Below are 24,852 nucleotides of genomic sequence, written 5' to 3'. Positions count from 1 at the left end.
AGTTGAAGAAGATGATAACAACACATCCGTCTCCAGATAACTGTTAAATATCAATTCGTCCTTATGACAGTTCAGCCTAATATCTATTCGGCCTAATGACCCAGCATCATTCTTGAACGATTGTTCATTAAGCAAAATAGAACGAACACTTATGATTATTCGATATCTTTAACGGGATGCTCTTCCAGTAATCTAAAAAGAAGAATCTTCAACCCCCGAGAGTCAATTATTTGATGACAAAAGACAAATTCGCCTGAAACTTCATGTTTTTGGTTGAAGATTTCATGAAGACATCTACCAATGAACTAAAAATAAAACTTTCTCGTCAAGTCAAGAAATCTACCTCCTTACATAATTTTGACGAAAATCAATCAAGAATGTTCACCATAAAAGTTTTTTAATGTATGTATGTTAGATTTCCATATATAGGATTTGTTTTGGAAATTCATGTAGCAGTCTCACTACTCTCACTTCACTTTTTTTCTAGGAATTTTGGCAAAAAGTCCACATGAACACCAAAAATTCTGTAAAATTAAGTCGATTTCTAAGTATGATTGGAAGCAGCATTATTTCAATAATATCAGAAATAAAACATCTAAAAATGTCAGAGAGTTTCATTATTCAGTTGACATTCTGGACCCGTGTTTTAATATACTATTGATGTTTTCGCCCCCCTTGTTAGTATTTTCACTCCCCAATTTTGATTTTTCAAATTTTCGCCCCCTTCGATATGATTTTCGCCCCCTAGGGGGCGATTTCGCCCACTTTAGGAATCACTGCTCTAGGAGTTCCTTTCGAGTTTCTACTAGAAATTCGTTCTGAGATTCCTCAAGGAGTTCTTTTCTTTTAATGATTCCTCCTTCTGGGATTACACCAGTAATTCTTTCAGGGAATCCTCCAAGAATTTGTTCTGGTAATTCTCAGATTCTTCTCGAGTGTGAGTGGACGCGAGAAACACAACATGCAATTATGAACATTGGACGAACGCATCGCTGCGCGAAAAGCTCTCGCTAGGAACTGTGGAGGATTGGCGTTGTGATTTCTGAGTTTTTTTTCACTCCTCAGAAAATCGCCAAAATCGCCTCCTAGTGAGAGAGTTTTTGTCAGAAGTAACTCCTTACAAGCACTCGGAGTTTTCGAGCAACGCGTGCTAAGGGTGATCTTCGGCGGTTTGCAGGAGAACGATGTGTGGTGGAGAAGGATGAACCACGAGCTCGCTGCACTTTACGGCGAACCCAGCATCCAGAAAGTGGCCAAAGCCGGATGGATACGGTGGGCAGGGCATGTTGCAAGAATGCCGGACAACAACCCTGCAAAGCTGGTGTTTGCAACTTATCCGGTTGGCACAAGAATGCGTGGAGCGCAGAGAGCACGATGGGCGGACCAGGTGGAGCGTGACCTGGCGAGCATTGGGCGCGACCGTGGATGGAGAGCGGCAGCCACAAACCGATGATTATGTCTTGTCTTAATGATGTTGAACAAATACATTTATGTATGTAACTCCTTACAAAGCTACTGACGTATTTTCTTGAGAAATTGTTGCAGAAATTCCATATGGAACTCCTGGAATTATTCCATGAGAAATTCCATAAAAAACTTCTGAGGGAATCTGAACTCCTGGAGAATTTGCATTGAGAACATCGGATATAATTCTAGGAACAAATCTCATTGGAATTCCAGAAGAAACTGTGGAAATCACAGAAAGAACTCCTGGAGGCATCCCGGAAGGAGTTCCTGAAGGAATCTCAGAAGAATTTCATGGATGAATCCCGGGAGGATCTTTTGGATGAATTCCTAGAGAGTTAACATGCAAGTAGCTTATGAAAGAATCTCGGATGGGATTATTGGACAAATTCTGAAGGAACTCTGCGAGTAAAGTGAAATCACGGATAAAATTCCTGAAATCTCAGAAGAAATTGATGATGGTGATGATGATGATGATTGTGTACCCACCATCAGCGCAAGGATTACCAATGGCTGCAGAGTCATACCGGAACGGAATGATCTACCTGCTGGTTTGTTGTAGCAGGGTGAGCGAAATTCACTGGAGACCTTCGGAATACAACGTGATGGTTGTTTTCTAGTGACAAAGTCTAGCCACCCCACGAACATTTGCCCGGAAACCAGTTCATTTAGCTTCCCCCCGAATTCCCCATGTAAATGTCATGTTAAAATATAAAAGGGAATACCAAGGAATGAACTCACCGGATAATCCTAAAGCCTGTATCTGCAATAATCGGGACACAGAAATACAGCTGTAACTCTGCAATAGATGCACTTAAATTTCTCAAATTTTGTCTGGTAACATGTTGAGATGTGTTCAGTTCACCTAAAAAATTTCATGTGAATCGGTGCAGTACTTTTTGTTGTAGCAACGAATGAATAAAATGTGCGCCATTGAATTTTGTACAGCCCCTAGTTTTGCTTGTCAGCGCTGAAACTTTTGAATTTGACAAAGGAAATGACTGAAATTTTGAACACAAACCTCTCAATCTACAAGTGTTGCATAGGCAAAATTTAAAAAAAAAAATCGATGCACTATTAACAATTTTATAGTCGAAACATGTATTGGGACTGAACGTGATTTTAGCCTCTCAGGCAGCAATTAGTCAGCACCCTTTATTGTTTCGATTGTACTATTGAAAGTACTATACCGCCCGAACGTGAACGGCGACTGACAGCAGCAAGCCAGCGAGAGCGACGACATTAGCACACAATGTCGCACCGTTGGTCCCGCCCATCTGGCGTGCGACGACCGAGCGAGCCGACGACCGACGGAAGATGAAGACGAAGAAGGAACGATTTTGACAGTATAAAACTGACACACGTTGCGGTGTCATCATCAGTCTGTTTTTGAATTTCCAAGTGTAAACATCGAAGAATAATAAATTATGTGCAGTTAATTAAAAGTGTCTAGCTTTCCTTTGGCGTCCTCCGAGAACAGCAGTCCACCCGACGAGGAGAGTTGCAGCAGCGGTGTTACAGTCCACCATCGACCGAGTTGGTTGCTTCGACGGACTTGTGGAACCCAATCCGCCCTTTTCAGGGCAAGAAGAGTTGTCCGATCCGCCACAAGTTCCCGAGAACAACACTCGTCCCTTCCTCCGGCTTCCGCTTGAGCGACACCCTTCCCTTTCCTGACGTGTCAGGACGTGTTTCGTCATGTCGCAAGAGAGCGTGAAAGCCCATCGCGTCGATCATTCCCCGGAGCCTGGCACGGCCCCGACATTGGTCCATCCGAACCGGATTTGAGCCACGTCGTGCGTGGGAAGCTGAGCCTTGGAGGATGTTGGAGAAAGCTAGTAGTCAGTGAAAAGTGAAAAGTTAAAAAGAAATTGAACTGGACAATAAGTGAGAAAAGGACATTTGTGTGAAAGTGAACAGTGAAGTGTGTCGAAAATGGGAATCGACCGCACCCCGAAGAAGACCGTAGTGGATCCCGAGCAGCTGCAGCTGCTCATCCACCAGCGCGGTCAAATAAAAGGAAAAGTGACGAAAATTAACCACTGCCTTGAGAACGCCGAAGACGACCCAACGCTAATAAGTGCATCAATGCTAAAAGTGTACGGTAAGAAGCTGGAGATCCACTACGCCGAGTACACCGAAGCCCACCGTGAAGTGATTGCCTTGATTCCACCGGCCAAAATGGACGAGCAGGACGAGAAGCTCGACGAGTTTGATGCCTTGCACACGGAAGCGCTCGATCGTCTGGAGCGCTTGACGGAATATTTCTCCAAACCGTCGCCGGCGACAACCGTTGCTGGTGGAGCAACCCAGGTGGTGGTGCAGCATCATCCTCTGAGGGCACCGATACCATCGTTCGATGGCGGTGTGGAAAATTGGCCCAAATTCAAGGCGATGTTCGAGGACCTGGTCGTAAGTAGTGGTGAGTCGAGTGCTATGAAACTGCACCACTTGGATAAGGCCTTGGTGGGTGACGCAGCGGGTCTCATCAACGCAAAAATGATCCGAGACAACAATTTTGCCGAAGTGTGGAAGCAGTTGTGCGAGCAGTTTGAAAACAAGCGCGTCATCGTCGACACCCACATCGACGGTTTGATGCAGCTGAAACCAGTAGCGAAGGGCAACTTCAAGGACTTGTTGGAGCTGACGAAATCCTGTGAGCGTCATGTCGCTGGGCTGGAGTACCAGGGCCTGGCGGTGGACGAGCTATCCGGAATCATCATCACGAAGCTGTTGACATCCCGTCTGGACGATCACTCCCTGCAGCTGTGGGAACGGCGGCAGAAACACGGTGAGTTGCCCGACTACGAGGACACGTTGCAGTTTTTGAAAGGTGAGTGCCAAATCCTAGAGCGTTATCAAAATTCTCGCCATCCCACTGCGGCGAAAGAGCCTCCATCCAAACATGCGAAACCTGTGAATCAAAAAGCGCATACTGTTACTTCCTCTAATTCAGAAAATCAATGTAAAGTTTGCGGTGAAAATCACCGGCATTTTGAGTGTCCCAATTTTACTGCAATACCTACGCCAGAGCGCATTGCCAAAGTGAAGCAGCTGAGAATTTGTTTCAACTGCCTCCGATCTGGCCACTGTGCCAAAGATTGTTCCTCCAAGCGCAATTGTTTGATATGTCACAAACGACACCATTCTCTTCTCCATGAAGAGCTTCCTTCGCAACCCTCTGAGTCCGAAACCCCTCCATTGAAGAGTTCCGCCAAGGTAGCTACCGAAGCCGGCGCAGTTCCAAAAACCGTTCCGTCACCAAACGCCAATCCCTCGTGTTCCTGCAACCATTCGAATACCACGAAGACTGTGATGCTGTTGACTGCTGTCGTCAATCTTGAGAGTGCCGATGGTGAGTTAGTCCCTTGTCGTGCAATGCTGGATAGTGGTTCCCAAGTATGCTTCGTGTCTGAGATGATCGCCAACCGTTTGATGGTCCCCCGTGAATCAATGAACGTGCCCGTTACCGGAATAGGAGGAGCGAAGGTCTACGTGAGAGACAAACTGGTTGTCACGATGCAGTCCAGGTGTTCCAGTTTCTCTACTGACGTTGAATGCCTTGTGGTACCGAAGGTGACCGGTATTATTCCTTCTGTCAAAATCAACAACTCGTCCTGGCCAATCCCTGTTGGAGTCCAGCTCGCTGATCCTACGTTCCACACGCCTAATAGAATCGACATGTTGATCGGTGCCTCGAAGTTCTTTGCCTTGCTGAAGTCTGGTCATATCCATCTAGCCGACGGTCTTCCCGAACTCCACGAGACTCATCTGGGTTGGGTCTTCTCAGGAGAACTAGACAACGAAGTTTCCAACACTGTTCTGGCCCACCATGTGTCGCTTGATTCGCTTGGTGAGACAATTAGTCGTTTTTGGGAAGTGGAAGATGTTTCACAATCCGCGAAGGAGGAAGTGGAGTCAGATACGTGCGAAGAGAATTTCCGCTCCACTCATCGGCGAACGCAGACTGGACGGTATGTGGTTTCACTCCCTTTCCGAGAAGACGTCGCAGTGCTCCAAGACAACCGATCCGTAGCTCTTCGTCGTTTCTTGATGCTCGAAAGGCGGTTTCAGAAGGATCCAAATTTGAAACAGCTGTACGTTGCCTTCATAGCTGAGTATGAAGCATTAGGTCATTGTCAGGAAGTTGATGAATCTAATGACGATCCTGCCGAAGGACGTTATTACTTACCCCATCACGCGATATTACGCCCAACCAGTTCGACGACCAAGCTGAGGGTAGTTTTCGATGCTTCAGCGAAGGGCACCCCGGCAAGCAAATCTCTCAACGAAGTACTTCAAGTTGGAGGCGTCGTCCAGAGTGACTTGTTGAGTATTCTTCTTCGATTCCGGGTCCACCCTGTGGTGTTCACTGCTGATATAGCCAAAATGTATCGGCAAATACTGGTAGCTGCAGAACACACACGATTCCAACGGGTTTTCTGGCGAACCGCACCAAATCAACGACTTCGAGTTCTTGAGCTGTTAACCGTCACGTATGGGACGGCATCCGCGCCATTTCTGGCCACGAGATGCTTGGTTCAGCTGTGCAAAGATGAGGGAAGCCGTTTTCCCATTGCAGCCAAAATTATCACGGAAGATTGTTACGTGGATGACATTCTTTCTGGTGCGGATAGTGCAGAAGAAGCCGCTGAAGCACAGAGTCAACTGGAAGGTCTTCTCCAACTTGGTGGATTCCCTATTCACAAGTGGAGCTCAAACTGTCCGGAGTTGCTGGAGCGAATCCCTGAGGAAAATCGAGAAAAGTTAGTACGTCTGGATTCCACTGCGGACAACGAAGTGATCAAGACCCTTGGGCTTACCTGGAGTCCGAGCTCGGATGAGTTTTTATTTGTCACGAGGTCAAAGTTCCCAGCAATAGAAATACACTAGAACTCCAATGGCGCTGTAGTCACTTTCTCTATTTAATTATTTTAATAACTTTAATTTTAATAAATGACTATTTTTAAGTGTCCATCTTGTAGAGGATCTTTTGCTTTGGTAAACAAAATTTATTTGACACTTCTAGTACCGCTAGTGATGCCGTAAGGACGTGGCAAACTAGATGTTAGTCACACGAACAGTCGCGACATTGGACTTCTGTGGCTAGTTATTCTAATTTCCCAGCAGACTCAACTGAAACCTACACCAAGCGAAAGGTGTTCTCGGAAATCGGAAGGCTTTTCGATCCTTTGGGCTTGGTCTCTCCCGTCATCGTGGTTGCCAAAATCCTTATGCAGAAGTTATGGGCCGCTGGTCTGTCTTGGGATGAGAAACTTGAAGGAGAATTGCTTCAGTCTTGGTTGAAGTTCCGCGATGCTCTGCCACAAATGTGTGAAATGAAAATCCCTCGACGTGTTATTCCATCCACCGCCGTTGCCATGGAAATCCATGGATTTTCCGATGCGTCTATCTCGGCGTACGGCGCCGTCTTGTACGTACGAAGTGTGTTCCCCGATGGCAGCGCCGAGTTGCGACTCCTTTGCAGTAAATCAAGGGTTGCTCCGATAGCCGAATTGAGCATTCCAAGAAAAGAGTTGTTGGCAGCCCAGCTTCTATCCCGACTGGTTGTGAAAGTGCTTGGATCGATGAAAAATAGATTTGATGACGTTGTCCTTTGGTCAGACAGCCAAATAGTGCTTGCCTGGTTGCGCAAGCCACTGACCTCTCTCCAAGTGTTCATAAGGAATCGTGTCTCGGAAATCGTCACGGAAACCCAAGACTACACCTGGAAGTATGTCTCTACGAAGGAGAATCCCGCAGATATTGTGTCAAGAGGATCCCTGCCCAAAGCCTTAATGTGTAATGAGTTGTGGTGGAAGGGTCCCTCATTCCTACAAGAAGCAAGGTACGAAATCGAGCCGCCAAAACAGCTACCAGATGCGGAGTTGCCTGAAATGAAATTGACACCTTTCGTCTCTGCAGCTGTATATAACGTCGATGATCTTCCTGTATTTGCCAAGTTCAGCTCGTTTCGGAAGCTGCAAAGGGTCATCGCATATGTCGAACGCTTTATCTCGAACTGTAGAGTCAAGGATCCCAAGCTCCGAAACCGTGTGCGCTACCTCACTGTTCCCGAGTTGAGGCGATCGTTGGAGACCATCATCAAGGTTGTTCAACATGAAGTGCTTGGTGATGAAATCAACCGCATCGAGAACAACGAACCGTGTAAACGAATTGCCTCCTTGAACCCTGTGTACCAGAACGGAATCCTGCGAGTAGGAGGCAGATTGAAGAATTCGCCTGTATTGACCATGACCAAACACCCGTATATCTTGCCGAGGCATCCGATTGTCGATCTTTTGATCAGAGCGTATCATCTTGAGAACATGCACGTAGGTCCGACAAGTTTGTTGGTAATTCTTCGAGGCCGTTTTTGGTTGACAGAAGGTAGATCTGCTGTACGAAAAATCACGAGAAGCTGCGTTATATGTTTCCGCGCCAGGCCAACAATGACAACTCAGCTGATGGGAGATCTGCCTGCTTGCCGTGTGACTCCTGCCCACCCGTTTGAGGTGACCGGCGTGGACTATGCGGGCCCAGTTTTCGTGAAACAAGGACGACGGAAGCCAGTTGTGGAGAAGGCATACATTGCTGTATTCGTGTGCATGGTGACACGCGCCGTGCACTTGGAGTTGGTCTCAGATATGACCACAGAGGCGTTTATTGCTGCATTGCAACGTTTCGTTAGCAGGAGGGGACTACCTCGAGAAATGCACTCGGATAATGGTTCAAACTTTCGGGGTGCGAAATCGGAACTGAATGAGCTGTACAAACTTTTTCGGTCTCAATATGCGCTTGATGAAATTGAGGGATTTTGCCTATCGAAGGAAATTGCCTGGAGTTTCGTTCCACCGGAGGCACCGAATTTCGGGGGCCTCTGGGAGGCAGCCGTTAAAAGTGCCAAATATCATCTAAAACGCACTTTGAAGGACACTCATTTGACTTTCGAGGAATATATAACAGTTTTGACGCAGGTTGAGGCTATTTTGAACTCTCGCCCGCTCTATGCTACCTCACCCGATCCTGACGATCCTGAGGTACTCACCCCTGGTCATTTTTTGATCGGGCGACCGATAAACGCCATTGCGGAACCGAGCTACCAAGACATCGCTGCTAACCGGCTTGGACGATGGCAGTTTCTCCAAAAGCTACGGGAAAACTTCTGGAAGAAGTGGAAGAACGACTACCTCCAGAGTTTGCAACAACGCACCAAGGATTACATCAGGAAGCACAATCTGCAGCCCGGGATGTTCGTGCTTCTGGAAGAGCAGAACATGCCGCCACTAAGTTGGAAGTTGGGAAAGATCGTTCGAACATATCCCGGATCCGATGAATTGGTGCGCACAGTCGACGTGAAGATTGGCGGCACTGTGTATAAACGTCCCGCTTCGAAGATAGCAGTGCTTCCCATCCAGGACAACCAACGTTCCGAGAATGCTTCTCAGCCCGGGGGAGAATGTTCACGCCCGAACGTGAACGGCGACTGACAGCAGCAAGCCAGCGAGAGCGACGACATTAGCACACAATGTCGCACCGTTGGTCCCGCCCATCTGGCGTGCGACGACCGAGCGAGCCGACGACCGACGGAAGATGAAGACGAAGAAGGAACGATTTTGACAGTATAAAACTGACACACGTTGCGGTGTCATCATCAGTCTGTTTTTGAATTTCCAAGTGTAAACATCGAAGAATAATAAATTATGTGCAGTTAATTAAAAGTGTCTAGCTTTCCTTTGGCGTCCTCCGAGAACAGCAGTCCACCCGACGAGGAGAGTTGCAGCAGCGGTGTTACAGTCCACCATCGACCGAGTTGGTTGCTTCGACGGACTTGTGGAACCCAATCCGCCCTTTTCAGGGCAAGAAGAGTTGTCCGATCCGCCACAAGTTCCCGAGAATAGGGTTACCATATTGTTCATACATGAAAAGAGTACATTCAAGAAATCTGATAAAAGAGTACAAAAGAGTACAGTAATCGAAAAAAAAATATATTTTTTATTTTTTTTTCGATTAAATACTGTTTGACACTCTTGGAGTTTTTGATATTTAAATTCTGTAAACCATACTTGACACCTAAATGTAAAAACTTAAGGTGAATGTATGACGAAGCCACAACTCGAATTCTCAAGAGCAGAAATCTGAAGAACCGAATGTCGGTTTGCGTGTTAGTGATATGTTTTCAAATTCCTTTCGTTAAGAATTGGCGAGAACTGTCATTTTTTTGCTCTCTAGTAGATGCAATAGGTTTCGTAAGACTTTTTTTTTATTTTATTTTTTGAAAACGAACCTAGTGTGATGGTTAAAACACGTGACGCTTACGCTGAGGACCTAGGATCGAATCCCAATCCCGACAAACTCGCAAAATGTGATTTCTTTTTTCGGAAGGGCTTAAATCTCGTTGATACAGATTACAAACATCTTTTAAGAACGCAATGGAAAATGTAACTCATTGCTTCGTTCAAGACAATTTAAAAAATTGAGCCTGCTTTCAAAAGCTAACATATTACAGAAACGAAATACTTTCGTTATTTCTTACCCTTCCGATTATTATGTTGGGAAGTATGGCGTTCAATCTTTGGAGGAATAACTCAAAAACGAATTCCGATTATTGCACGTCCAAGTGAAGCCATTTTTGCACAACAAATTAATAAACGACAGTTTTAGCAACATTTTTCAGCAAGGAGCAAATCATAATCTGTATGAATTAGTGTGATTTCGATGGAAGAAAGGGAAAATAATGATGGCCTTTCTTCAGCAGACAAGACCTATCGTTAAGTGATTCTAATTTGCAGCATACTGATTATTTTACTACTTGGAAGGTTATTTTTATTGATATGTATATTTTATCAGAAAAATGTAGTTTTGCAAAAAAGAGTACAATTGGGCCCATTTTACCAAAAAGAATAGTACTCCCAATTTTTTGCTGAAAAAGAGTACATGTACTCTAAAAAGAGTACGTCTGGTAACCCTACCCGAGAACAACACTCGTCCCTTCCTCCGGCTTCCGCTTGAGCGACACCCTTCCCTTTCCTGACGTGTCAGGACGTGTTTCGTCATGTCGCAAGAGAGCGTGAAAGCCCATCGCGTCGATCATTCCCCGGAGCCTGGCACGGCCCCGACAGTAGCTTATGAAAGAATCTCGGATGGGATTATTGGACAAATTCTGAAGGAACTCTGCGAGTAAAGTGAAATCACGGATAAAATTCCTGAAATCTCAGAAGAAATTGATGATGGTGATGATGATGATGATTGTGTACCCACCATCAGCGCAAGGATTACCAATGGCTGCAGAGTCATACCGGAACGGAATGATCTACCTGCTGGTTTGTTGTAGCAGGGTGAGCGAAATTCACTGGAGACCTTCGGAATACAACGTGATGGTTGTTTTCTAGTGACAAAGTCTAGCCACCCCACGAACATTTGCCCGGAAACCAGTTCATTTAGCTTCCCCCCGAATTCCCCATGTAAATGTCATGTTAAAATATAAAAGGGAATACCAAGGAATGAACTCACCGGATAATCCTAAAGCCTGTATCTGCAATAATCGGGACACAGAAATACAGCTGTAACTCTGCAATAGATGCACTTAAATTTCTCAAATTTTGTCTGGTAACATGTTGAGATGTGTTCAGTTCACCTAAAAAATTTCATGTGAATCGGTGCAGTACTTTTTGTTGTAGCAACGAATGAATAAAATGTGCGCCATTGAATTTTGTACAGCCCCTAGTTTTGCTTGTCAGCGCTGAAACTTTTGAATTTGACAAAGGAAATGACTGAAATTTTGAACACAAACCTCTCAATCTACAAGTGTTGCATAGGCAAAATTTAAAAAAAAAATCGATGCACTATTAACAATTTTATAGTCGAAACATGTATTGGGACTGAACGTGATTTTAGCCTCTCAGGCAGCAATTAGTCAGCACCCTTTATTGTTTCGATTGTACTATTGAAAGTACTATACCGATAATCATAAAATTTTGCAGGCATAATATACACATAATCAACTAGCTTCTGTGAAAATTTCATGAAAATTGGCAGAGAAATTCAAAAGTTATGAATAGGCAAATCTCGCACATGAAAAACACGAAAAATTTTCACTAACACTCATCCCTATCAACACCAGTAGCCTTCAAACAAATTGATCAATGTTGATGAAATTTTGCATGAAAGTGTCTCTATAAGTATCATAACTGCTAACGAAATTTCATAATTATCATCACAGAACTTTGAACTGTAGCGTAAAAGAACCATCTAGTATGCGAAAGAAAATTGATCATGATTGTACAAAATGTTTAAAACCACGTCTGTTTGTTTTTCATCCACAGTTAAAAGTAATGCATCGATTTTTATGAAATTTTGCACAAATAATAAACATACACTAAAGAGTTCTCAGTCAATTATTTGGCCAATTTTACCGATTCATTATAGAGCTCTTGGCGTACTTCTGTGTCCCGATTATTGCGGATACAGGCTTTATTCAGCTGGTTTAGAAAACTCAGAAGAAATTCTCGAAAAGAAAAATATAGAAAGAAATTACTGAAGAAATCTTGGTGGGACTTTCTGAAGGAATCCTGCAATGACTTGCTGGAGCAATCTAGGAAAGAGCCTATGAAAGAATTTCGGAAGATATTCTGGGTAAAATTCTTGGAGGAATCTCAGAAGAGTTGTGGGAAGTAATCGTGAAGGAACTCCTCGAGTAGTCCAAGAAGAAGGTTTTGGAGAATTCTTGGATGGAGTTAATAAAAAAAATCCATGTTCCAGGAATGATTTCCTGGGAAAATCCCGCCAGAAGCAGTCAGATGCAGCAGGAACAGGTCTGCAGTGAACCAATGAATAGCACTCAGTAATTCTTTGTTGCCTTTTGTCAAGATGTGGTGTGCTTCATTTGAATTCGTTTTGTTTTGTTTCTGTGCTGAAGCTATCAACGTAATGATCGAGAACACTGTCAAATTTCGTTTCCCTGCTTTGGCACCGCGGCCGACATGAATCGAAATCGCCAATTTCTTGAAACAGCTGGAATCCGATGTCATGGACATGAAAACCGTTTACAAGATGGAGAAAGGTAGAAGTATATCTATCAAGTTCAAAATGGCAGTGGCAATGGAGGAGACACTGCGGACAATTTCAGAACACTTTAAATTTAGCTATTCTAGCGGAAAAAAAAGTTTGACGTTATTATGTCACGTGCCGGAACCAACGTGCGATATGTACGAGTATTGGACATTTCCCGGAGGAATCGGATGAGAATCTGTCGATAGTCTAAGGAAAGAATAGCAAAATTGAAAGCGTAGTCGTGGAAGGCAATATTCCATCAACCTGTGGAAATCCTTCAGTGGAAATGGAAGGTGCTTTTCGAGGACCTGAGGAACAAATGCTTTTTGGACCAACAGTAGGGGCACCGTAGGAACAACGACCAATACGAAACCAAAAGAGAAAAGGGGTGAAAGTTTTTTCTATATAGTACATATGCTGATGCTGTTTTTCACGGCGGTGCAGTACAAGTTCAACAGGGAGAAGTAAATGGGAACAAGGAAGTCATTGAAGAGGAACGATTAGACGATGGTGAAGCGGAAGTGAAAAAACAAAGCGAAGATCAAGGAACATTGAGTATGAGAACACTTTGGCAAAAAATTGGGCGAAGCACGAGGCGGAGAAGCGTCAAGATCAAGAGGAATTCCGAAACAAGAGACGTCAATGTAACGATGTTATCAGTAGGATCTACGGGCAACAGAGAAAGAGCAAAAGGAGCAGTGGGAGAAGTGTGAGGTAGAGAGAAGTCTCCACCCAAGAAGAACATTCGCAGGAACATAGTTTCTTTTTTCTTGTATTCCCTTATAAACCAACACCAAACACGGACCCTAATGTAGACGGTTCAACAATACCGCATACTGTTCGAATTATATCCCGAATGGGTGGTTTAGCACTTTTTATGAATATCGTTAATGCGGGTTGATATTTAACTATTTCTTTTATTTGTATAATATAACTATTTCGGCTCCGTTATGCTTCTGAGCGCTCGAGCCTTCTAAATAAAAAAAGCAAAACAAAATCCAGTAGGAACTCCCACAAGAATCACATAAGGAATGTCTAGAGGAATCAAGGAAGGAAGGACAAAGGAATCCCAGAAGGAATCCATGGAAATTTAAATTTTAGATACTCCTTCTAAGTTCCTGAACAAATCACTATTCAGATGATGTTCTTTTTTCAATTTCGTATGGAATTACTACAGGAGTTCCGTATAATTTTTTTTATATAAAATTTCTACTTTCTTGTCGCGCGGAAGTTCCTTCTGGGTTTCCTCCACTAGTCGAGTCAATAGTGCTATCGTAGAATTCGTTCTCTAAAACTCTTAAAAAGATTTCTTATAGATGAGTCTCAGAAGGAACTTGGACGGAAGAAGAAATTCATGCACTAATCTTATTCTTGGATTCTTGAACTCTTGAAGGGTTCCCGGAAGGAATTCCTTGAAAAATCTGGAGGAACTCCAGAAGGAAATATTGGTAAAATCCCAGAATTAAACTCTATATGAATCTCAGAAGAAACTCTTGGGAAGTTAACTTCTCAAGGAATCCTGAATAAACCCCTGGGAAAATATTCAGTTATTCTGGAATCACAATCAATATTCTTGGGATCAATCTATTGGGTCTTTAGCACATGTTTCATTGTTTTTTTTTTAATCAACCTTCAAATTATATTTGATAAACTTTCTATTTTGAATCATAACTAATACCTTAATTTTTTTTCTCATCATTCTCGTTTTCAGGAATCGTACTTCATGTACCTGTTCGGCGTAACGGAACCCGGCTGCTACGGTACCGTAGATGTTGCGAGCGGAAGTACCACCCTGTTCGTACCGCGCCTTCCGTCCGAGTATGCCGTTTGGATGGGCCCACTCCTATCGTTGGACGATTTCAAGCAGAAGTACGAGGTTGACGCGGTGTACTATGCGGATGAGGTGAGTTTTTCTGAAAATTTGTAGAGTACCTAGGTAAAGTTGGTAACACATGTGTTATATTTTGAAATTTTATTATTTAGTACTTTTATTTTTATTTCCTAATGTCTACTTCCCTGTTGCCCACTAGGGCTCGTGAGAAAGTTTGAAAATTCCGTTTTTAGCAATCAGGGATGATAAGTTTTATAAAAATATCATTTTGTTATTTGCTTTTTTTTTTGTCCTAAGTAAGAAACTTATATCGACGGCATTATTAATTTTCCATAATTACCCGGATAAAAATTCCAATACAAATACGTTACCTAACAATAATACTACAATACATTCTATTGGCAACAATTCATTATATTGTTATTATATGGTTATACAACAATACGTTCTATTGTATAAAAAGTTCAAACAATACCAAAACAATAAAATGTATGTTTCAGATTTGTTCGAGAAAAAAATAATTTTTGTATTGTTACGATACTTAGCAACCTGTACATTATATTGTAAAATGTTAATTTACACTACATTTTATGGTGCATATCCATACGTTATATTGTTTTTATATTATCTTTTGTTTGATATCTAGAATGCAATGTATGGCGAATGTATTGTAATGTATATTATTTTTGTGTTGGACATTTTTAAGAGGGTAATCACTATTAGTGAGGTAAATGGACGGAAATTTACACCGAAAATGGTGGAATAGAAAAATGTCATGACATTTTTTTTCTTGAAATGCCGTGACATTTCCCACCCTTGGTTCTGAGACTGAAATTCTTGAGAGAATTGAACTCATGCATGACTATCCACTTATAGACGAAAGTGTGACCCTTGAGGTCTCGTCATACGCGCCAATCAATGAAATTTGGAAAATATCGACGCAGTTTATCTTATTTAGGCATGTTCACGTAAAAACTGGTACATTGAGCTGAAAAATGTTGAATATTGTTCTATTTTGGAGAGCTGCGCCCCCTCAACTACGTCACAAGTTGGCGCTTATGGGTCTCGTTAGATTATTCTAAGATATAACAGTGAAGTTAACTATTGTGGAATATGTATCATTTTTTCTAAACCTAATTTGGACAAGTTGAACACATTATTTTGATGACATTTCTGGAAGTCTAGTGTGGAACCATCGATTAACCATTTATTTTCGGTATTATCATAATCGAACGTTAGCCGAAACCGCCCATCCACACACAATACTAAAGGTGTATGGAAAGCGATTATTTCTAAAATGTTTACTCGATTTGCAAGACGGATTGCAGGCGCAGATTCCGCATTCAATGCCATCACAGCCGCGACCGCCACGTCGAGGCACATTGCTTTATGCAACCATAACAAACCGCGCCTTTCCCGCCCCTCTTACAAACCCGCTCCACCGATCAAGGTTTGGCAGCCGTTTGATTCATGTTTCTCGTCAAATTCGTTTCTCCTCCGCCGTCGTAGCCGTAGCCGTAACTCACGTTTGTTTTTATTTTTGCGTTGAAATTTTATTGCCGCATCGCCGAACCGACCGGTTCGGTTGGTTGAATGGAGCGAAAAGGCTTTGGGGTTTCGGATTGCTAAAATTAGAAACACGTCCGAGAAAGAGCGACCATAACAATAAAACAATCAATTCAGTCAGCAGAGGAAAAACGGCACCACCTCCGTTGGTTTCGCAAATTAGAGGAAAATGAACAGCAATATAATGAAGAAACAAAGTAGTAGTAGCAGTGGCCTCGAAATGAGATGGCGAAGAAAGGAAGAAAGCAAATAATCAACAACAACAACACAATAGAGAAAATAAAAATCAAAACAAAGAAGTAACTAAAGAAGATTTGGAGTGTAAATAAAAAGGCAAACAAATAAACGGTACACATCAGCGGGGCTACATTTTTCCCATATCAATCAGTGAAAGCGAGAAATCAACACAGAGAAATGGTTGGGGAATTTCTGATAGTGATCTGTCGAGTGTCGATGCTATGATGCTATGGGGCTTACGAAGTGTAAGGTGATAAAAGTGTGCGAAAAAATTGACTTGTGGGGATTTTTTTTTATTGCCGTACGGGTTTGGGCCGAAGGGTCTCAGATTTTCATGAAACTTTTTCCACAGGCAGGGCTCATGGATATATGAACAAAAAAAATTGAGGAAAATTCAAGGTCACTAGTTACTTTAAAAAACCATAACTCAAGAACGAAGCATCGTAGAAACAAGGTTTTTCTAGAAAAAGAAAGCAAATTTTCTCATAAATCCAAAAAAAATATGAACTGGAAAAAGTTTTCCTTAAAAATTTTCACAGTTGAGAAAATTTGTAAAGAAAAGCAGGAAAAACTGCCTGAACTCGTGGAAAGTTTTCGAAAAAATAATTTTGAGAAGGTTATTTTATAAGCTTTAATCGCTGAAATTTTTGGAATGCACTTTTTTTTTTCGTTTTTGAGTTTTGGCAAATTTTGTGATAAATTACCATATAATATAGGCTTACATGGTCATTTTCACATAATTGACAATAACTCAACTCAGTAACGAGAAAAACGTACATTCCAAAAATTTCAGCGGTCAAAGCTTATAAAATTACATTCCCAAAAATATTTTTTTGAAAATTTTCCATGAGTTCGGACATAGTTTTTCCGGCTTTTCTTTATAAATTTTCTCAACGGTGGAAAATTTTGTCGAAAACTTTTTCAACTTCATATTTTTTTTTGGATTCCTGAGAAAATTTTCTTTCATTTTCATTAATAAACTTTGTTTCTACGATGCTTCGTTCTTGAGTTATGATTTTTCAAAGAAAAGGCTTTTATGGCACATTTGGACATTTTTCAACAAAATTGGCCATAACTCAAAAACGAAAAGAAAGTGCATTCCAAAAATTTCAGCGATTAAAGCTTATGGAATAACCTCCTCAAAAATATTTTTTCGAAAATGTTGCACGAGTTCGGGCATAGTTTTTGCGGCTTTTCTTTACGAATTTTCTCAACTGTGGAAAATTTTGTGGGAAACTTTTTCCAGTACATATTTTTTTTTTGATTTCTGAGAAAATTTACTTTCATTTTCTAAAAAAACTTTGTTTCTACGATGCTTCGTTCTTGAGTTATGATTTTTCAAAGTAAGTAGTGTCAGGGGAAAAAAAAATTTCCACCTGAGTTTTCCGGGAAAATAGGCGACCCTGAATTTTTCTCATTTTTTTTTGTTCATGTCTCTCATGTTCATGAGCCCTGCCTGTGGAAAAAGTTTCATGAAAATCTGAGACCCTTCGGCCCAATTTGTACGATAATAAAAAAAAATGCCCTTGTGGTAGCAGACTTGTTGGTTTGCAAGAAAATTGGAATGTAGGTACTTTTGATGGAAGTTTCTTGAAGTTCTACAGGAAGCCTTAAAAAATTTTCTGAGAAATTTATTTTAATAATTCCTGTAGTTTCGTGGATTAGTTCCCAAAGTAACCCTTAACCCTCGAGCAGTCGCGTCTTTGACTACCTGCAACGACGCCTCGCTCACGCTGTGTACCACAAGCGTGCATTTTTCATGGTGCGTGTACTCAGTACACAACGCGACCGCTCCCGGGTTAAAAAGGAATCCTTAAACAATCTTTGGAGCAATTCCTGGAGCAACCCTACCAGGAATTCCGATAGGAAATCTTTAGTAGAGTTCTCGAAGGAATCCTTTCAAGAAAATCTTTAGAAGAATTCTCGAAGGAATCCTTGCGAGAATTTCTGAAGGAATCCTCAGTACAACTGTTGAAGGAATTCTTGGAATAGATAAACAAATTTAAATGTAATACATAAAAATAAATAAAAACTAAAAAATATCCTGAATCAGACGTTTGGGAGATTCCCGATAGAACCTTTGGTGAAATTACCGAAAAAACCGTTGAAGAAATTTCTGTAAGAAAATTGGTAGAGTATTTGTTGCCTTTTTAAGCATGTGGTTTCCATTCTCATCCTACGAAAACAAAGGTATTTTTTTGTTAAAAGTAAGCACCCATGAAAACAAAAAGAACGGAATCAATCGGTGCCGTAAATCGCTTGTTTTCGAATAGGATGAATATGGGAGCTTAAGATTACTGATGGCACACATTCTCTACATAAGTGTTTGGAGCAAATTTAGAAGAATTTCTCGGAGGAGTTTTGAGAAGAAAACTTGAAGGAACTCATGCAGAAATCTTATTACTCAAATCTGAAAGATTCCATTGAGAAATACTGAAGAAATTCTTGTTGGAGTTTTCGAAAAAAAAAGTAATAGGAGGAATTATGGAATGAGTTCATGAAAGAACACTTGGAGAAATCCCTAAAAAATCCTGAAGAAACCCTAGGCGAAATTCCTGGATAAATATCTGGAGGATTTCCCGAGAGAACCCTTGTGTGAGTTTCTGAAGGAAACTTGAAGAAGCTTCTGCATCAATATTTGAAGCAAAACTTGAAGGAAGTACTAATGAAAACTTTGTAGCTGTTCCTCGAAGAATCCTTGTAGGAATTGATGCATTTGTGGGTGGAATTTTTAAAGTAATCCTTAAGAATTCCTGTAGGAATACATGGAGTAATGCCTGAAGGAGTTTAAAGACTGGACTAAAAAAAACGAGACACACAAAATAATGTAGAACTTTTGATTGCGTCCACAAAAACAGTTGATTTTTTAACCAGGAATAGCATATTATGTGTAGTTAATACCCTAAAAATTTAATCAAAAGCGGTTCAGTATTGGCGCAAATATTGTCGATACAATAAAATGTGATTTTGGAAATCTTGGGCATCTATTTTAAAAATTGTTTAGGCTATAATTTTGTTGTTACTTCATCAAAACGGCTGAAAATTTGACTGTAAGTTCTCCAAGTAAGACATAATAAGTAGTGAAAATTTCATCAAAATCGGTTTAGTACTTTTTTTAAACAATTCAAACAAAAAAACTGGATTTTAAAATTTTGGGCACTTTTTAACATTTTAAAATCAGGGTGCAATATTTTGACTGTAGAATTGGCAACACTGTCCCGATTTTTATGAAACTTTGACAGTGTAAAACTTTTGTATTGAACTGTTTTTACTGAAAATTTCAGCCATTTTGGTTGATCATTTTAAAAGTTAGAGCAGTTTGAGTATCACTATACCATAAACCTAGCTGGTAGCTGATAAGGTATATAGGTAGCTGGTGGAACGCTTACTATTAGAGTGTACTCTACTCATGTACGGTCCCCCCCTTCTCGAAGTCATCCCTAACGGGCATACCGCGAAGGTAAGGAAGAGAGAGAATGAGTTTTTAGTGGGTCGATCCCCACATCACCCGAGGAACCACCTCTTGGGTATCTGTTGCAGATTTTCTCATTCTATAAAAAAAAATACCATAAACCACATTTGCTTATTGTGACATAGTGCTACATATATGGCTATAACTTTTTAACAGTTAGATCAAATTGAATGAAATTTTGAGACATACTTTTTGAACAGAAAAATTTTCATTGAAATCGGTTCAGTATTTTTGGCTCTACAATTTTAGGTAAAAAATAATAATATTTTTTAAAGTGTTCGTTCGCCCAAGATTCTCAAATGCTAAGTATCTTGTTTCGACGATATCTCCGCAAACACTTAATCGATTTTGATGAAATTTTTATGGTATTAGCTACACATAATGTACTATTCCTGGCCAAAAAATTAGAGATTTTTGTACACACAATCAAAAGTTATACATTATTCTTTGTGTCTCATTTTTTTCGAGCTCAGTCTTTATGAAGGTTTGTTTGAAGGAGTTTCTAAAGGAATTGTTGAAATAATCCTTAAAGGATTCAGTGAAGGAATTCCTGAGGGAATCATTATTGAATTATTGAAAAAAAACTCTGTTAAGCAATTCCTTGAAGTTCCATTGAAGGAACTTTTCAAAAATCCTTAGAGACATTTTTGGAGAATTCTTGTAGGTACCAAGGAAAATTGGGACAAACTCGTGATGGAATTCATGCAGAAATTCCTGTTGAAATTATTGAAAGAGGAAGAATTTCTTGTATGAACTTTTGAAAGAACATTAGAAGGAATTCCGGAATGAGTTTTGAAGAAAATTTCTGAAGAAATATGCATAAGGGAATTCTCTGAAGGAAATCATGGGAATGTTTCTGAAGGAAATCATGCAGAAACTACTGCAGTAAACTTCGAAGAAAAATTAGATCCTTGATATTGCACATGATGGAACGAGTTTCTTTGGCAATCCTTGGATGAATTCCTGAAAGTTATTGAATTATTAGTTAAATTAGCGAAAAAAATCCTTGAAACTCCTAAAGGAATCCTTGGAGGAATTAATTATGGAAAATTGCGATAAATTCCAACTGGAATTTATGCAGAATAAGGAGATTCTGGAATGAATCTTTTGCGACATTTTTGCATCCTTAGAGATCATAATGGAATCCTTAGAGAGGTTACTAAAATAGGCAACCCTTAAAGGAATCCTCGAAGAAATTTCGAGAAAAGTTTTAAAGAAAATTTCTGAACTAATTCTAAGGAGGAATCATTGAAAAGATTTTTTTGGAGAAATTCTTTGGAATTTTTTTTATTCAACACTAGCGTCCCGGCAAACGTTGTACTGCATGCCTACTGTGTTTTTTAACATGTACAGTACAGGAACATAATAAATTACGCTTTGGTCAATTTTCATACGAAATGCTGAAGTTTGGAGCTCTGAATCTCAGCTTCTAGTGCACAGATTGACTTCAAAATTTAACTGGAGACTCTTAATAACTTGAAATTTACCATGTTAAAAAATTAGACTATCACATGTAAGATTTTAAAAGTTATATCAAATTTCGCATTTCGAAAAAAAATGAAAAATTTAAATTTTTGAATAATTCCAACATTTTGATATTTAAGCTAATATGTTTTTTCTGCAAAGTTGATAAGTCTAACGAAACACATTACTTTTCAAAAAACAAAACAGTTTACTTAAAACGTTTTGTTTAAAATATAATTAAAAAATCGCAAATCTACATTTTATTTCTTGAAATGGGTGTTTTGCGATATTTTAAAAAGTTTTTCTCAGATTATTTTTTTCACTGATCAATGATCATGATTTCAAGTTACTATTAATGTCCAGACAAAACATTTGATCAATCGGTGCATGAAAAGCTGAGATTCACTCCCCTAAACATGAACATTTTGTATGAAACAGTCAATGCGCACTTTATTCGGTCCAGTAATGTACATACATAGGCCGGTGGAGAAATGCCCGGAAAAACTTTCCTGGTTTTAGTGTTTTCCCAGTCGATTTTTATTATTTTTTTTTCGCACGTCGGAGCTCTGCACGAATGCAAGAGTGCAAGAATTTTGTGAATCCGTTGGCCCGTTCCCGAGCCTATTCAAGACATACAAACACCATTCCATTTTTATTTATATAGAAAGATTTTGTAGGTTCTATACAGTATGACCCATAAAAAAATGCGACAGTTTTCAAAGTCATCGTTGCCCTACTTCGAACTGATTAACCTTGCATGTATTTATTGGATAGTATAGTAGAGCCACTAAACTGATAATGGCAAAGGAACACAGACTGATTTCATGCACATACCTTTGGAAATAAAACGTTAAATATATGGATGTCGAAATCGTCCAGGCCGTTTTTAAAGGATATAATTTTCTTTCAATTGCTTTCAATATTTATTTTCAAAATAGTACTTTTATGGCTGGATAAGGTCTTCAGGAGTTCGTTGGTTCGTCGGCTAAGAACGAAAAAAATATTAGCTTATGAATTAAGAGACATTTTCTGAAAATTGAGTTATTTGACAAATGATAATTTTTAGAAAATATTATATTTTAAGCATGAAATTGTTTTTAAGTACTTAGTATTTGTACCTATTATAAAGGTAGGTTTATATGCCTTCATCGACAAAAAATGTTCAAACAGTGTTAAGTTTTTTTATTAATTTATCTTAAATACGGTTTTAATATGTAGCAACTTTTTTAGTTTTTGTTTCCTAAACATTTGAAATTATTTTTAAAATATTTTTCAAACATGGGCGTATTAAAGAGTACATTTTTCTTCATGGTTTCCATGTGCTTAAAAGTTTTTATCTTAGTTCATTTTGCCCTGAAAATTAGAGGAAAACTTGATTTTATTTAGAAATTATTAACAATTATAAAGTATCCCATATACGTAACCAATGAATATTTTGACAAAAATTTTAGAGATCCTGTATGACAATGACTCCTTATTGAATCCTAATCCAAAAAAGTTTAACTCTTTAGGATTATTCCATTAAAAATCATCAAATACCGCAAAAAATGGAATGTCGCATTTTTTATGGGTCATAGTGTAAAGCTTGAAGTATCCTTGAATAAATTGCTAAAGAAATCCAATCAGAATTCTGAAGATCCTTCTAAAGACATACTAACAAGTTCATTTGAATGAATCCTTGGAGGATATCTTGAGACCTAATGTTAATGTTGGAAGAACTCCGAATTGTTTCGTTGGAGGATTTTGTTACGGGTATAAATATTTGTTACATAAATAAGACAGAATAATTGTTAAATGTGTTATAAATTTTATATTCGTGCGTTCTTTGTGTTATATGTTTTATTTTAACTAGTAAATATTCCCCGAGTTGTGCATTAAACATTTATAGGGTTCTGACAAAATAGAGGTACATGCAATGCAATCCAATATTGATTGCCAACTATCAGGCTATTTCGGGCAGAGGTCAAGTACTAGAGATGTAAGCCCTGCCACGGACGTCAAGTTATTGAGCTCAAGTGTCGAAACCTGAAACGGGATGCCCGATTAGAATTAGTTTTCCTAGACAAAACCAAGGTATGAACACAGCAACAAGTGCTGTGAACTAAAAGGCAAACTGCCAACAAAAATACAATTCCAGGATGACAGATGGACCCAAACCAATAAATGAAACCTCGTCATCCTGTGATCGGAAGATGTTATCCATATGAATAACAGGACATACTTACGTTATGTGTTGTGCTGCGTCAATTGATGTTCCTAATTTGTGCATTTGTAAGGTTCTATGTGTCCGTGATATGTCAATCTGTTGTAATAATAATTTTCTTTAATTTTTGTAACATGTTTTCTTAAGAATTCCTTGGAGAAATTGCTGAAGAAATCTGAAGGCATCTAGGGTAGAATTGTGGAAGAATTACAGAGGTCATACAGGGTAATGGAATTCGGAGTTATGTCGAAATGTGATGAAGTCTAGTGAAAAATAATGCGAAAAGTGATATAAAGTGTACATCAGGAACGACGGTTCAAATCATACTATAGAATCTTGTATAAATGGAAAGATCTACTTGAAATACGATTGGCATGAACTTCATAGGGTCGTTCTATCGCGCAGAATCAACTTACAGCTTGGCATTTAATATATGTTTAGCTACACAGTATCCGTCGATAGGCGTGTGGTGAGTTGAAAACGAGCTCAGTGATCCCGAAGTACATGGATCGGTTCCAGTTTGCATCATTTTAGCCCAGACAACCAGATGTCGCATAAGGACGGTCGAAGTACATCGAGTAAAGATCTCTTTTAAGTTACTATCGCATATCTGTACGGAGCAGGGACAATTTTCGTCGCATATGAACTAATTCCGATGTTCCTGTTTAAGGCGAAACTGGATCCATTTCCTCACTTTTTGGTTTTTGATTTTTTTATAAAATTACGAAGAAATATTTTCAAAATCGGTTTTCGTGCACATGTAAAGTATGGATCAGGGTATCTCCTGATTTTTTTCGTGGTGGAAAATGTTTTTCGTTTTTGCAGAAACCATTTCTGAACAAAATTTCACAAAAAAATGGTGTTTGCAAAAATGGAAAACATTTTCCACCTCAAAAAAATTCAGAAGATACCTTGATCCATACTCTACATGTGGCCCTGATAATCAACAATAGATAGCGCCTAACCAGAGAAAGGTAATGACTAGGGCAGTGAAGGCTGTGCGGGAAATCCCGTTTTGTTGTTTTAAACTCCATATAGACTGCCAAACAGCTGCAGCGCAGCGCGCAGGCAAACAAGTGCGTTCAACCCTGATAAGATGCTGGAGTCAGACAGGCACCCTGAACGTGCACTATACCAGCGTAGTGCACCAATCCTAACATCCTAGGAGGATTAAACAATCGCTGAGGTGAGTTAGAATGTTGAGATAATTGATGAGCTTGTTACATGAGGGGTAGTCCTCCTCCTTAGTAGCCTATTTTCCCATACCTAATACATGGCTCGTAGCATAAACGGAGACTCCCCCCTCCCCCTAAAATGCTACGTCATTTATGGACGACCCCTAAGTAGTATTTTTATTTATTACAACGCCTTCTACTCTTAGTGGTTGTACAGACTGATTTGGTTGACTAATAACTATTACAGTATAAACAATAAGGAGATTACAGATTTAATAAATAACTGCGAAAGCTATGATTACCTGATTATTAAAATGTGTCATGAAATTGCAAATGAAATCATCCAATATTGCCCTTGTGATCGCGACGTTTAATCAGGAAAATAATT

At 39.9% G+C, this 24,852-nt stretch overlaps 1 protein-coding gene across 5 annotated transcripts in view; it reads left to right on the top strand.

The window, feature by feature from the left end:
* Window positions 1-24,852, top strand: part of LOC109432273 (xaa-Pro dipeptidase) — a 757,159-nt gene that overhangs the window by 623,746 nt on the left and 108,561 nt on the right. For all 5 annotated transcript variants that reach the window (XM_062855645.1, XM_062855647.1, XM_062855646.1 and 2 more), the window contains one exon: window positions 14,228-14,419. In XM_062855645.1, coding sequence (XP_062711629.1) covers window positions 14,228-14,419 — 192 coding nt within the window. The remainder of the gene's footprint in view (window positions 1-14,227; window positions 14,420-24,852) is intronic.

Source organism: Aedes albopictus, chromosome 3 (genome assembly GCF_035046485.1).
Source record: "Aedes albopictus strain Foshan chromosome 3, AalbF5, whole genome shotgun sequence".
NCBI classification, from domain to species: Eukaryota; Metazoa; Arthropoda; class Insecta; order Diptera; family Culicidae; genus Aedes; species Aedes albopictus.
This window is presented reverse-complemented; position numbering and strand designations above follow the sequence as displayed.